The 15,098-nt window shown below is 32.0% G+C and overlaps 2 protein-coding genes and 1 long non-coding RNA gene across 3 annotated transcripts in view; 2 read left to right on the top strand and 1 right to left on the bottom strand.

The window, feature by feature from the left end:
- LOC129921111 (pre-mRNA splicing regulator USH1G) overlaps positions 1-15,098 on the bottom strand; it is a 522,815-nt gene that overhangs the window by 171,004 nt on the left and 336,713 nt on the right. The gene's annotated exons all lie outside the window — the stretch shown is intronic.
- On the top strand, positions 2,370-6,186 carry LOC129921142 (uncharacterized). Its single transcript, XR_008773462.1, has 2 exons — positions 2,370-2,879; positions 6,026-6,186. It is a non-coding gene; the product is annotated as an uncharacterized LOC129921142 (long non-coding RNA).
- Positions 6,439-9,703, top strand: LOC129921115 (DCN1-like protein 3). Its single transcript, XM_056002799.1, has 4 exons — positions 6,439-6,731; positions 6,785-6,913; positions 8,654-8,996; positions 9,053-9,703. The coding sequence occupies exons 1-4, from the start codon at positions 6,578-6,580 to the stop codon at positions 9,444-9,446; spliced, it is 1,020 nt and encodes a 339-aa protein (XP_055858774.1). The 5' UTR covers positions 6,439-6,577; the 3' UTR covers positions 9,447-9,703.

Here is a 15,098-nt window from a genome sequence, read left to right as displayed (position 1 = left end):
GGCCCAAAAAATAATTTTTCAGGGGCCCCAAAAGAAATAAACTATGTTCGGTGATGGAAAATCAAAGGAGTACATTTTACTTCAGAACAGAGGCCCCAAGAACTATTAATTTTAAGCTAAAAAAAATTTATTTTAGGGACCTCTAAATATTTAATTTTTGGGGGCCCCAAAATTAATTTGAAGTAAGTATAGCAAAGTGCATATTAAAACATTAAAATAAACCTTAAAATAAATAATCCATACAAAAAAATTTATGGTGAATACGTACTTTTTTTTGTATCTTAGGGGCACCCGAATATCAAAGGGGCCCCAAAATGTAGTATTGCCCCGGGGCCACGGCGACTCAACGTACGCCACTGCATATTGTGGTGAAATTGTTTATGAAATGTTTATAAATTTAAATTCAAGAATTCACTCCACAAATTCGATGACGAAAAATTTTAAACGATTTAGTAAAATGCGAAAATCCATTCTAGTAATTTACTAAGTTAAAAATCAGTCTACTTTTAAACTTAGTAACTTACTTAGTAAATGCTTTAGCATTTTCCTAAGTCATTTGAAATTTTACCCCAAACGTTTTAAAATTCTAAAAAATGTTGCAGAGATTTATTGCAGTAAATATAATCAGCAATATTAAAATAAAATAGAATAAATAACCCGCTGGGCTGGTGAAGATTATGCACAAATTTCCTAGAGCTTTTATAGTTAGAGCTTTTTACTTACCGATAGCATGTGAAGATAAATTATTTGAAAGCTATATGCAATATATTGTTTTCAGCTTCGAATTTTGAATTTTGTAATACCTTAATATAGGGTTTCCAACAGCCATAAACAAGAAACTAGATTCCTGGGATAATTATTCTCAGACAAGGAACATAATTTGGAATTTTTCTTGTTTCTTGTTTCATTTTCGAGTTATTAAGTTTTTTAGTTTTGGGTTTCATTTTCTTTAAATAACTCTATCTTTGCCAAAATACAAAGAATTTTGAAGATTTAAGTTACATTAGGCCATATTCATAGGTAGTTCTCTCATCAACTTTCTTGCTTCTAAGAAAGAATGAGGTTTATCCTATTCATAAACAATTTACACCCACTTCTAAATCATTTTTCTATGAAAAAGAGCTGCTTCTAACATGGGTAATAACTTTAGAATCCAGAATACTTAGGTAATAAGAAGAAAATTGATTGATTTAAAAATAAAATTACAAACACCTGTTTAAATTCTATTTAACCTATAAATGAAGTTATCCATTTGATTTATTTTAAAACAAAGAGTATTATATTTTTTTCTTTTTTAAATGCATTTTTTAAACAAATAATTTTTTAGTTACAAACATTTTCAACCATTTTCCAAAAAAAAAATGGTATGCTGTTCTTAAGAAACTATCAATTTATGCATAAAGCCACAACTACAATGACGTAAAAAGTGAAAAAGTGTGAAATTTACAAAAGGAAAAATTTTGTATTTCTTTCTAGCGCTATTATATAAGCTTTCTGCATCATTATTTTTAATTTTGTGGTCGAAAAAAATGTCACAAAATGAGTTTGAAAATTTTCACTTTTTGACGTTTTGCAAAAAGTAGCCGTTGTAGTTATACTTTAAAAACGAAATTTGAAGAAAAATTCATTGATTGAAAATAAATTACTATTAAATATTAAAAATAGCTTATAAAGACGAAATCAATAAAATTGTAAGTACGCAGTACGCAGCTGAAGCGAAACAAAAAAATTTTAAATCTCAAAAGTCAACAACGAACATGTGAATGAAAAAATACCATCGGGTTTAATATTTCAAAGTCAAAATAATAAATATAAAAATCAAAAATTGAAGAAAAAACATATGAAAATAAGTCATCAAAAATCATTCATGATTTCGTTGTGCTATTTTTTGTTTTACAATTATGAGCACTAGATGGTGCTACTTTCAAATCCCTGTGACGTTTCTTTTCAAAAAGTAAATTTTCATACTCCAACGTTGTAAAAGAAGTATTACTTTTAAAATTCCAAACTGGAATGTCGACGTTCAGGTGTGGAGTTTGTTTCTCCATGGTGTGGGTCAGCCTTATCTCTCACATCGAGAAAAGTGGTCGATAAACATTTTAAATCGGAAAAAACGTTCATACAAAAAAAATGGACCTAGGTATTCTCAATTCACTTTCTTAAACACCTTTCCAAATGTGAGAGCTACTACAAAACGTAGGCACATTACTCAATACCCACTTCTAACCAAAGTGTATCCACACCATAATTTTGTTATACAAAATCAACTTGGCTTCACTTAGCCAACAGAAAAACAAAAAATCTCCACCATTACTGTACCCCCACCTACAGCAAAAAAAAAAAAACAACAAAAAAATTCTCAACGTCAAATAAGCAGTTGGCTAACCTGCTCTTTGCTTGCAATTTTCTTGTGTTTTCATTTTTTTTTACATTCGATTGTAAATTTTACTTAGGAAAAAAAATTCTATCTCCTCTCAGCCGTATGGCAGACTTAATAATTTAAATTCAATGAATTCCTCGAAAACTAAATAAATATGTATTTTATTTTAAATTAAACCCAACTCTTCAATGGAAAATCGTAGCTAATAAACAATTTATTATTAAAAGTGCGTTCGCTGAGGAACAGCAGCCAGAGCCATAATAGAGATTGTATTTGTGTGTGCGTGTGTGTGTGTTGATCAATTGCAGTCTCCAATCCAACAGCAGTTTTTCCCCCTCAACAAAATCCCCCGCAAAATACAACAACCATCAGCGACAACACAAGTGTTGAATTATGCCCCCAAAAAGGTGCTCCTTTCAATGAAAAAGAAAAAGACACCCCGCAGAGAATAGTTCACTTGGAAACATGGAAAATATTTTAAAATATTGATTATAACAATGTAAGTTGATGAAAAGTCTCCGAGTCGAGTTGACGAGGATGATGGAAGGTCCAAAGTTGTATTTTTTTTTATTGAGGAACCTTGAAAGTGGATTTCTTCTTTTTTTAATTGAATTATCCTTATTCCTTTGTTGGTGTTGGTGATAGTGGACTTGTCGACTTGTTCAAGTTTGAGGTCAATCATGAAAGTGAACCTGGGATTTATTTGGTTTCTTTTTTTTCTGTTCTTGGTCCATTTTTTTTTATGAATAATTCTTGTCGCGCACACATCTTTTCTTCTTGTTGGGAACTTTTGTGTGTTTCTCTTTTTTTTATTTTTACGACTTTAAACGTCGCCAATTAAACTCATTGTCACTCTTCTTTTTTTTTTGTCAGACAGTCATGTAAAGTGAACATATAAAAAGCACCGAATTGTGTGGAGACGAGACGAGTAGGAAGGTGAGTGACCTTATTTATTTGTTTTATTTTTCTTGTCGACACATTTGTAAAACTTGGAAAGATCATTCTTCTTTTTGATTTTATGCATATGATGCAAATGATTTGTGGTAAATTTGAAACTGAATAAGTGTCTGTTTTTGCTTATCCCCCACAACAGGTCATCGTCGTCATCAAGAAAAAAGTCAATCTGATTAGAAGTTCAATCTTTAAATCGAAAGTCCAAGTTCATGATTCACTTGAAATTTAAAGACAAACAATGGTCATCCAGATAGATAAACAATAAAGACTATTTGCATTACAAATTAATAACCATTAATTAGTCTCTAATCACCATCCATATGTTTTGCAGAACTTATTCCTTTTTATCACAATTTCAGAGATTGGAAAAGCTTGTCTCGGTTTGATTTGTTTGTGTACTGTGCTTCTCTTATACTCCTCAAAGAGTTTTTTTTTAACACTATCAGATCTTAGTTGAAAGGCGCTTATAGCAAGCACCGTTGATTGAGGCCCCAAGTCAACACTTCTGGTGTTTAAACTAGGAACTGTAAATTAATGGCGAATTCGTTAGTCGAACAGAACTCTGCCCATAATCTCGTAAAGGCCCTTACTCCAAAATTTTTTGATTTTTTTGCATATTTGGAGTTAAGATTAGGGTGAGGGGTGGGAATAATTCGCCTTATCACTGCGGCTTCTGATAGGCCTATTGTGACTTCCCCTTTTTTAGAGTAGCTTTGAAATAACTTCATTGCCCCTGAGAGTTAGGATTGCGGCCTTGCTATCAGAGAGAATATACATTTTTTTTGTTTATCACAGCTCTGTTGAAATAAGGAAATGAACTTGTCTATACTCTGGTGCAGATAGGTTTTGGTGTTCATTCCGAACACTCCAGCCATAACACCTTATTTTGTTTTGGAGCCATCTGTGTACCATACATGAGACTCACTATTGAAGGTGGGTCTGTTCTGTTTCCAGTCATGTCGTGAGGGGAATGTGACGTTATAGTTTTGGTTGAAGTTATATCTTGGGAGACAATTGTCTACTAGAGATATTTTAAATAGTTCTTCCCTATTTAATTCAGTGAGAATATCGGGGTGAATTGTCTTGGAATTAGAGTTATCTTCTGCGATGAGCCTGTATTTGGAGTTATGGCATTGACTCTGATTTATTCTCATTTATTTTTTTAGCCTAGGTTTTCAAATAAGTCAGAAAATTCCAAATACTTTCTTAATTTTTTTAATTTTTATGTATGCAAATTGCGGTATTGGATTTTGTGTTTTCTTCTATAAATCAGAAGTATGAAAAATGTAGTTAGGGCCCTTACGAGATTATGAGCAGAACTGGTCCTCTATAAGAATATAAATCGATTTTTTTTTTTAAATTTTGTCTTAACTATCAACATATATGAGGTTCCCAATTTTCACTGGTAAGCACAGTCTCCACATCAGATATTGGCTTTATTTATGCTACGATCATAAGAGCATATAGAATTCTTAAGACCATCATTCTTAGGTCGCTCACTTCCTTTGATTGTTCTTCTCTTCTGTTTTTTCGAGTTCCAAAAAACAACCTACTTGGCTCGAAGTTGATTTTAATGCTAAGCTAGGCAGAAAAAGCATCTTTGGAAGGCATAGCCTACACGACGCCACGTTCCGATAACGGATTCAGGCTCATCAAAAAATGCTGTAATAGCTAGTACGCGTTTTCCGAATCTGAATTGGAAATCTACTCATCAATCAGCAATCGATGTAAGACATTCCTCCAAGTTAATGGGGGTCCCAACGCTCCGATGAGCCAAGTCTGAGCATGAGTTAGTGTAGAACTGAGGATATCAAGACCACAATAAAGTACGAATACAATCGCAAGAAATTGTCATGTCTTTTGGCAGATCGTGTCTATTAACCGTTTTACAAGTTTGCTACCAGCAGCAATTATAGAAAACCAGGGCCCTTTTTCAGAGCTACTAAATCTACAATTACGACAACACTAACGACTTTAAGCATCAAAAACGGCCTATTGGATTTCTCGAACCACTTTTTAGATAATTTGCACTATTTAAATCCTAGAAAGTGTTTCTAAAGATTCAATGGAACTCAACTACTGAGATCGATGATCTAGTTGAGGATGGCTAAACTTGGAACTCTAGATGTGCATTGATTAGCCAGCATTATAGAAATCAAGAATCATTTATGAAGTACATATGTAAGTTTATTGGACTTGTACTTAATGAGTGTAAATGTTGATTTCTTTTAGGCAGGCCAACATTATTGCTCTGCTTAGGGGTCCGTTAAGTCGCTCAATTGAATTCTCTACCGTCTACCACATTTCTGAGCAGATCCACTGTATTTCTTTTTAACTACTTTTTATTAATTATTGATAGTATTAGGATTTCAAGGATGTATCAATATCTAGTATTGGTCACAGTCTATCTTGTTTATCAAGTGACGGCAAGCCCCAGGCTATTTTCACACAATTTTGGTTCTTTTGATTTGATTTAGAACATATTAAGTTTCAATAAGGATCAAACGGAATGAAACCAAATATACTTAATATGAAACGGGCTTAATTGCATGTTTTAGTTCCTTTTTTTCGTTGCTTAAATTAAAACCATGTCCATGACTTCGTACTTAGATCTTATCACTTCTGCTTCAAATTATTTTTCCAAATTGACACTTTTTACTATTAATATTTTTTTTGTATTATTTATTTCAGGTTCAATAGTTTCTTTGTGCATCATCGACAACAACACCAGTGCCAACTTTACATCGTTACTTAATTTTTAAACTCAATTGCTCCACTCTGATAAAATAGAATAAAGATATAATTTTGGGCCAATAAACCTGTTAACCTCAACACATCCGTCTTTCACACAAGTAATCTTAAATTGATCTCTTTCCGTTTGAGGATTAAAAACGCAATTTACATTCAAAAATTAAAATACTTCTGTGCAAAACGAAGGCAGCTCACAGAGTTTTTTTTTTTTAAATTCCTCGTTATGCGGATAAAGCGCAAAGTCATTCAATTTATAAAAACACAAACTAAAATTTGTATATGCTCCTTTTTCATGGAGTACAGCTTGGAATACTTTGAATTACTAAGTTAAATAAATTTAAAAAAAAGAAATAGGAAACAATCAAACGCACCAATTCTAGAAACCGAAGATTAAAGAAGAAAAAAAAAACTTAAAACAGAAAGTTAATTTCTGTTTTCTTTTTTTATAAATTAATTTCTTGACAAAAATTTTTGATTGGCTTTATATCTATTATGGGTAATTGCCTACAATGTTTCCAATCATCTGATCATACGGGCTCGGCGATAGTTACGCAGGCTGCACATTGCCAAACGACAAATATTGACAGTTGTGGTCGAGCCGCGGGAAGTGCAATCGATCGCAGTACATATAGTGATCGTCCAGGAGGTAAATTACATTTGTTATTACAAATATATTTAAACTAATTGTTTTTTATTTAGAAACAGATGAATTGCTGTCTCCTAGTCCTTTAATGGCCAACAACGGTGATACTAAGCGAAGTAGTTTTAAGAAATCGATAGTTTTATTAAACGGAAATGCCAACAACTTAGGTGATATTATAACAACTGGTAAGTTTTTTTAATCAAACGTTGACGATTATTATCTGTTTTATTACATAAAGACCTCCGAACTTTAAGATATCTCTCAATATTGAAATCTAACTCAAGCCCGCTAAGGAATTAGTTTATTTAAAAGAAGGTCAAGAAGATAAAATAATTTTTAAGATATCTGTGTGTTTGAGCCTTCAATAGCTGACACCCATCAGTTATCCAGAAATCCTCTGTTGGGGTCACTTTTAATCTCATCACGCTGTCAAATTACATAATTCTCATCCCTCCGTCAAATTTAAGAATTTTTTTTTCTTCATTTTTTCTTTGCCTTTATTTTTTACTTCCTAATTACTGAAGCCAGTTCAGTGACCAAAGAAGTTTTATCTTCCTGATTTCCTTTAATTTTTTCAGACACTCAAGAACTCCAAAACAGTTCTAAACTGCCAATCATCTCTAGCGCATATGACACAGCAGTTCAACATTCAGCTTTGCTAGGACCCGCAGGGCCATAACGACATCTAGGAAACTATTGAATCGATGGATGTGTATGAGCACTAGGGCGATCCTGGTTCCTAATTTGCTCGGAACCAGGATCAAAAGTTTCGTTTAGACCCAAAAATAGGTCCCTGAAAATTTGAGGCCTTGATGCTAATGTTAAGTACTTCCGCATCGAATTTTTTATTTTCCATAAGAATAACATAGGATTTTTTGTTTTACTTCTGATCTTTATAACTAATAAAGAATGAACTCCACTGCCTTGGAGATCAATGATTTTTGTAGAGAATTAAACGCTCTACAAAAAAGAAATTTATCTTAATTGAACCATTTTTTTCGTACAATACTCCAGAATTTTTTAATCTATGTATATGTACATGGTGTCCTATAATTTAAAAAAATTACCGTTCGTACACATGTAAGCTCTTTCAAATGCATTGATTCACTTTGACAATGTTAACCAATTAAGTATATGTAGGTAAATTAATAAATAAATTTTGGGTGGGCCCAATTTTGTTTCGAGTAGTTAAGTTTGTGTTGAGAAATTTTACATGGTAATCATGATTCTGGCAAATGATGTATAGAACCTAGGTTCATTAGTCGGAGTATCATTTTTCAAAAGAATTTGACATCAAGATTTCTTTCAAAAATGCGTGCTTTTGGAGTCACTGTGTCCCTTCGTTGGATTAAAAACTACTTTTCGAACCGTGCAATACAAGTCGTATTGGATGAATCAAGTCTGAAACCCATTTAAACCCACTTAAAAAATAAATGCTGGTGTGCCTCAGGGCTCCAACCAAGCAGCTTTCCGTTCTCGTTCAGTACCGGCAAAACCCCAGCGAAATGTTTGGGTTTCCTCCGAAAATGCAAATAAGTTTTCTCTATAAGCAAATTTGATCCAAAGCTTGAGTATAATTATCACATTCAGCTACGCACTACAAGAATGTGGAATGCGTACCGGCCTCTTTTTTGTTCATCTGATTTCAAAACTCAGAACTTCAAAACTAATATTTATCAGTATCTTCTTTCAATTTTCATAAAGCTCGTACTGTGTTCACTTTATTAAGGGTGGGTTAATCAAGAGTGCGCGCTATTTTATAAAGTTTCCAACAAATTTCGCATTGGATAATATTGACAATAACGATCTGAATATAAACTTCCAAGAATTCTTTAAGAAAATGTTACCTTTATTATGTTTTCACATGAAGCAATTTAAAGAATTCATTCCGTTCTATTTTAAATATATTCTTTTTCTCTGTCTAGTTCTTCCCCTTGCAGTAAAAGAATCGCATGAAGTCTCAGACAACACGCTTAATCTATTATTCGAAGAGTACAAAGACCCCTACGAAGATGCCATACTCTCGGATGGCATTGAACGTCTCTGCAGAGACCTCTGCTATCAACCAGATGAATTTCCAATTTTAGTTTTAGCCTGGTGTTTGGATGCATCGCAAATGTGTCGTTTTACAAAAATGGAATTCATCGAAGGATTACATAAAATGTCTGCCGACACAATCGATACAATTCGCTTAAGACTGGAACAAACAATTGAATTGATGAAAACCGATTCGGAGATGTTTAAACAATTATATCGTTTTACATTTCGGTATGTTGAAAATAGTAAAAAAAAAACCGTTGTTTATCGTTGTTTTTTGTTTCTAGTTTTGGTTTAGAACCGGATCATCGTATACTGTCCCTAGACATGGCAATCATATTATGGCGATTAGTCTTCACACTGCACAAGCCCGAACTGCTCGATCGCTGGTTGTATTTTTTGGAACAGCATCCCAACATCCGAGGCATCCCCAAAGATACATGGAATATGTTCCTTAATTTCTCCGAACAATGTGATATTAACAACTACGACGACACAGAGGCATGGCCAAGTTTGTTTGATGATTTCGTTGATTATGAAAAATCTCGACTGAGTGCGACTGCTGCCGCCAATGCCGCCGCCGCCGCTGATGACGACACAAGCAATAAACCAGAGGACGACGACAATGCCAATAACAATAATGACTGCAGCCATCGCAAAACATCCATCGATGTTTCATAGTATTGTAATTTAAATGCAAACGCAAATGATTCTCAGTGCCGCCATTTCTAACATAAGTTGCATCCCCATATTTTATTTTGTTAACCATTTTATAATAATTCTACAATCAAAAGTCGATAGATAGATAGAGTTGTTGGATATTTAAGATTTGTCAAAGTTTTCTCTTAGATATTCATTCGTTCGGTAGGTAGGTCTTCTTTTTTATTTTAGAATGGATCATACGTAATATACATATAATTTAATTTATATCATCATGATTGCAGACTGCTTTTAATTATTTATTTACATACATAACTACCAATGCGTTAACATTCCCAAGAGTTATTAACAGTGTTTTTATTTTGCATATTATTACAAATTTAGCCAAAAAGTTGGAATAAAAGAAAAAAAAAAAGAAAACAAAACAAAACACAAAAATGCCTTAAAATTGAAAAAAAAAGAAAACATACAAATTAGAACAACACAAAAAAAATATTCTACAACATCATGTATTTTCGAACATAATATTAACATAATAACTCCTTTTAAACAAAATAAAACGAATTAAATCTAAATTTGACATCTTAGAACAGGAAAGTTAGTCAAATAAAACACTTGTTTTGTGGGACCTAATATGTTATACATTTTTCACATCTTAGAACAGGAAAGTTAGTCAAATAAAACACTTGTTTTGTGAGACCTAATATGTTATACATTTTTCACATCTGTCGGAGGAATGCTTGAACAACTAAACTTTTGATTTCGAAAAGACTGATAAAGTATCTCATCTTAAATTCATATCTCAGAAACTTTTGGTTTCGGGGTAGATTTCGATTGTAAACTGTGGAAAATGAGATTTTCCTGTCTTCATTTGTTCTATGTACCCTAGCAAAACCCAAAAAAATACATATTTAGGGTTTTCCATTTTATTTTTATTCCCTTTTCGAGTATAATTTCTAGAAGCTTTTTGAGTGGAAGCCTTTTCACCCAGCACAAGGCCCCAACATCCGATAGAAAAGCTCAAAAAAGCCAAGTTTACTCAAAATTTTATTTGTACATAATGTATGTCTCGACTACAAGAATGAAGAAAATGAAAGACAGAACTTGGGATTGAAAAAGTTGCTGTTTCGATATGCAATTTATGTTTACCGATCTCATTCCAAAATGATGAATTTCGCCACACTCAAGACGTTCCTATAAACAGGGTTTTAGTTTTTTTCCGATAGGTTTCTTGAGTTGTGAAAAAGTAAATTTTCCTTTATTTCGTTCCACAAACACAAAATTGACTTTCCTGTGCTAAATAGTCAGTTCAGGTTTCTGAAATTTTAGAAAATTTAGTCCGACAATATTTTTTTCTCCACGCCAAAACTAGTTCTCACGATTCCTAGGTGAATCAGTCCTATCGTGAGTTTTAAGTGAACAAGATTTCACCCAGAAAAATTGAATTTCAATTTTTCCTTATTATGAGTTCCGGGATCACGTTCGGAAACCTTAGCTTACCACTTTTCACACAAGCCGAATTTATAAGCAAATATTTCTGTTATGACGGGAATCGTTGTACTTTTCTTTAGCATTCGTAGTACGAATTTGTTACGCCGGGGCTCGTGAGAATATGAGAGGTGTTTGCAACTCTTTCCACACTTTAATTTTTGGGTGTCGAACAAGAAACTAGTTCGGAAAATGTAAATTCACTTTGGGGGAAACTCACAATAGCTTTTGAAATTCCGAGCGAAAAAAAATATTTCGGGTGGAAAAATTCCCAAATGAAACTAAGGATTGGGGTGAACGTTTAAATTTCAGACAAATGGTCTTTGATTGAACGAAACTGGTTTTATAAGAGCCGCCGTAAGACGCTTTCTTTTTTGATTTCACGAATTAACAAGCTTTTCGTGAAATTAAAAGCGAACTCGATTCAGAGCATGTGAGAGTATGATACACAGATCGCGTTTAATTTTAGCTTACAACTCGGCTGAATTTGTTCAATAAGTTTTTGCTCGACTAAATTATGAAGAGAATTTATATGGGAGTTAAAATATAGCTCGATCTGCATACATACATACCTTAAAACTACACGCAAATGATATTGAGTACTAGGATGTAGGCAAACGGTTGGTTTTTTGTTGAAAATGCTGTTTTATTTTCTAAACTTGCTAAAGTATCAGAAACCTGGGGTCGAATTACGGCATACGTACGTTAACGTATTGCCGCTTTATGTCTATCATTTTCTTCTAATTAAATAGCGATAGCAATAGTCAAAACGTTAACGAACGTATTTGACTATATTCACAGACGACACACTTTAACATGACACAATTCTTGCGCAAACAAAATATTGATTTTATTTTTTATTGATTGTTGTGATACTGATTAAAAAAAAAAAAAAAAAAAAACAGAAAAAAAAAACGAAAGAATAACCTTAATATTTTATTAAAAATTAATTATATAATCCTATCTCGAAGAATTATATATAGAAAAAAAATTTCAAAAAAGAACTAAGAGCAAACCCAAAAAGCAGAGAAGAGCATAAATTCATTATATACACGAAATTACTCTGCCACACTCATGCTGAGCTCTTCAAACTCCTCATAAATTAAAAAGATATTTATATTTGTATTTATTAAAATAAATTAACAAATAAAAAATATATGTAAAAGGTTTTTATAATCACTTAATAGTTTGTTCATGTAATCGTTGCCAAGTTTTCTAGAATTCTCTTAAAATTTTAGGAAACCGGGCGAAACAAAAAATTCGAACAACCTATTGAGTGAAATGAAATGCTTTTGATATAAATAAGATTAATTAATAAAAAAAAATACATAAATTGAAAGACTTTTTTTCGGTAAATAAAAAACAAAAAAATTATATAAAATAATAAATTAAATTAAAATAAATTGCTTAGTGAATTTTTTGTTTAGTGTCTAAGCTTATACATACATTTAATAATAATTTCGTTGTTGTAATATTGGAAATAAATAAATTAGAGTTAACATTATGTGTAAATGGTAAACAAAACAAAAAAAAAACTACACAAGACTTGTATATGTACATAAATATATATAAAAAAAAAAAAACAAAACATTATTGACATTTTTTCGAAATTAATTTAAAGAAAGGAAAAAAAGTAGAAAAAACGTAAACAATTATTTTAACATAAAATTAACATGTTTTTTTTTTTTTTATTTCTTTCTGTTTTCGTTACGGTGCAGTTATAAAATTAAGTTGAATTTAAATTAAGTAAAACATGATGAAACTAGCAATGAACTTTTATTAGAATAAAATTATGATTATGTATGTAAATTATATTAAATAAAAAATATATTTAATTGTAAATATACAAGAAAATATATATATAAGAAAATTAGTTGAACGAAAAATTTAAAACAAAAACATAAAAAAAAAATAATTCGTAAATACATTTTTCAAACAAAAAAAAAATACAATTTTTAGATTTTTATATAGAAAATCATATATGGCAAACAATTGTTGGATTAAGGACCGGGGGCTAACTACATCAGCTACATTAATGACTTTAAACATTAATTGCGGCGGCCTATTGGACTTCCCGAAGCACTTTTTTGAACGTTTGCACTATTTAAACCATAACAAATAACTATTGGCTTTTGAGGTTGCTGATGTAGTAAATGTATCTGATGTAGTAAGCTCTGAAACAGGGCCCGGTGCCATAATCTTTAAAATAGTTTTAAATTCTCTGGATTTTTTAATAATCCCTGAATTGAAACGAATATTGTAAGACCTGTTGCGTGCGTATCAAAACACTCAAACAGTTCGTTCGATTTTGACATAAGCCCATGCGAGGTCAGGCCTACTCTTGAAGGCTCATTTAAGACGATTCTTAAATGTTACCTGAAATCTTTAAAAGCTATTGCTAGTTAAATTCTTTTATAATTAAATATCAAGCATTTTTCATTTTCCGTTATTTATTAAATGCCATTTATTTGATTTTTATACGCCTTTTTTTGTTTTCTTAAGTCACAAAAATCCTTTCCCTGGTTTTGGGAAATATTAAAATTTTTCTTGTTCGTTGTTAGCATCACGAATTTTGTTTATCGTCTGATAAAACTAATCTTTTGCAACATGATATACGACCTTGGCAAAAACTATTAGGCACCCCAAAAAAATGCTCTTTTGAATTTATCTGCTTACTGGTAGCGCTGCCAGTAAGCAGATAAATCCAAAAAAGCATTTTTTTGGGGTGCCTAATACTTTTGGCCAAGGCTGTGTATGTATTTCTCACCGAAAACTGATATATTTTATTAGTTTAATAAAGTTTGCCCTTAAAATTGGATATTTGGAATATCTTATTTGTTGGATTAGATATTGCATGATTTTATGTCAAGCATTATGTTACCCGTTGCATGCGATGTTTTCTAAATAAACAACTGCTAGTGAATTTTTAACCATTATCAACGTTCTCTAACACCTGAAAAAATTTTGAACTTTAAGAACATGAATACAAACACTGCATCATCGAACGACTTAAAATTATTTTATTTATTTTCAAAGTTAAGATTTTTAAATTAATAGTTTAATATCAAATTAATAAAATAACTAATTCTTCAAAATCCTTAATAAATTCTCAGATACCTCACAGTCTTTATCTGTGTATATGTCATAGAAAACGTTTTGTATCACTTGCCAAATAAGACGCTGCTTAGCAGGATAAGCCCATTGGAAGACTTGAAAGCATTTAAAACAAAAATCAACCGCACAAGCCAATGCATTTCCCATGGGTAATAAACTAGATCCTACAAGGACAAAACAACCTTCGTCGTTTTGAGTTGTTCCTGTTACAAGGATTACGGGTGTCTGCAGATTATGAATTTCACAATAGTCTCTTAAGAATTTATGGTGGGTTTGTCCATCTATTTTATCAACATGAATAATAAGATTTCCTGGATCGTCTTTCTTGAATGGTTTCAAATGACGTTCGTAATTCTGGATGAAATAACTCAACATCATAAAACTTGATAATTCTGGCATTTTTGCATATAAATCCACGATAAGTTGCACATCCTTCCAACCCAAAACGAGAACCTCATTTAAAATTCTATCGTAGAATGGACCCCAGTTTTTAAATAGAATAAACTTCTTTTCTGGATATAGTTTTTCAAAGTCTCCGTCTAATAAATCAATACTGTTATCATATAATACTGAGATAACTTTTTCAAAGTAACTCAGCGGATCGAGAATGCTGCGAAGATACACCATTCGAAGCTCAAAGGTATTTTTCCAGACTTCGCAATGAGTGTCCCAATCACACCAGTCCAAATCTTTCAATTCAGGAAAATCGGCTTCGAAAGTGACTTCTGGTTTGTTATAGTATCGGTCACTACTTTCCATTTTCATATATTGTACTTTCTTATTCTGAAAGTATTCATACAGTTTCCCGCCAGCAAGATATTTCACATAATTTGAATAAGCTACAAAGTAAGTGGATATAATCTCAGATGGAAACTTACGAACAATAGCCCAAGACAAGTCCTCGAGTCTTGTCCTGTCAATGGCAATCGGTGCATTCGATTCAAGGAGGCTTTCGAACTCAAAATTAATAATCAAGTTTATGAGAGCAAGTCTATTTTCCTCGCTTAATTGATTGGCAACTTCATAGTTGCTGATAATTGCTCGACCTTCGTCTGAAGATTTAAGAATATT

The sequence above is a fragment of the Episyrphus balteatus genome, chromosome 1, assembly GCF_945859705.1.
Source record: "Episyrphus balteatus chromosome 1, idEpiBalt1.1, whole genome shotgun sequence".
Classification (NCBI taxonomy): domain Eukaryota; kingdom Metazoa; phylum Arthropoda; class Insecta; order Diptera; family Syrphidae; genus Episyrphus; species Episyrphus balteatus.
This window is presented reverse-complemented; position numbering and strand designations above follow the sequence as displayed.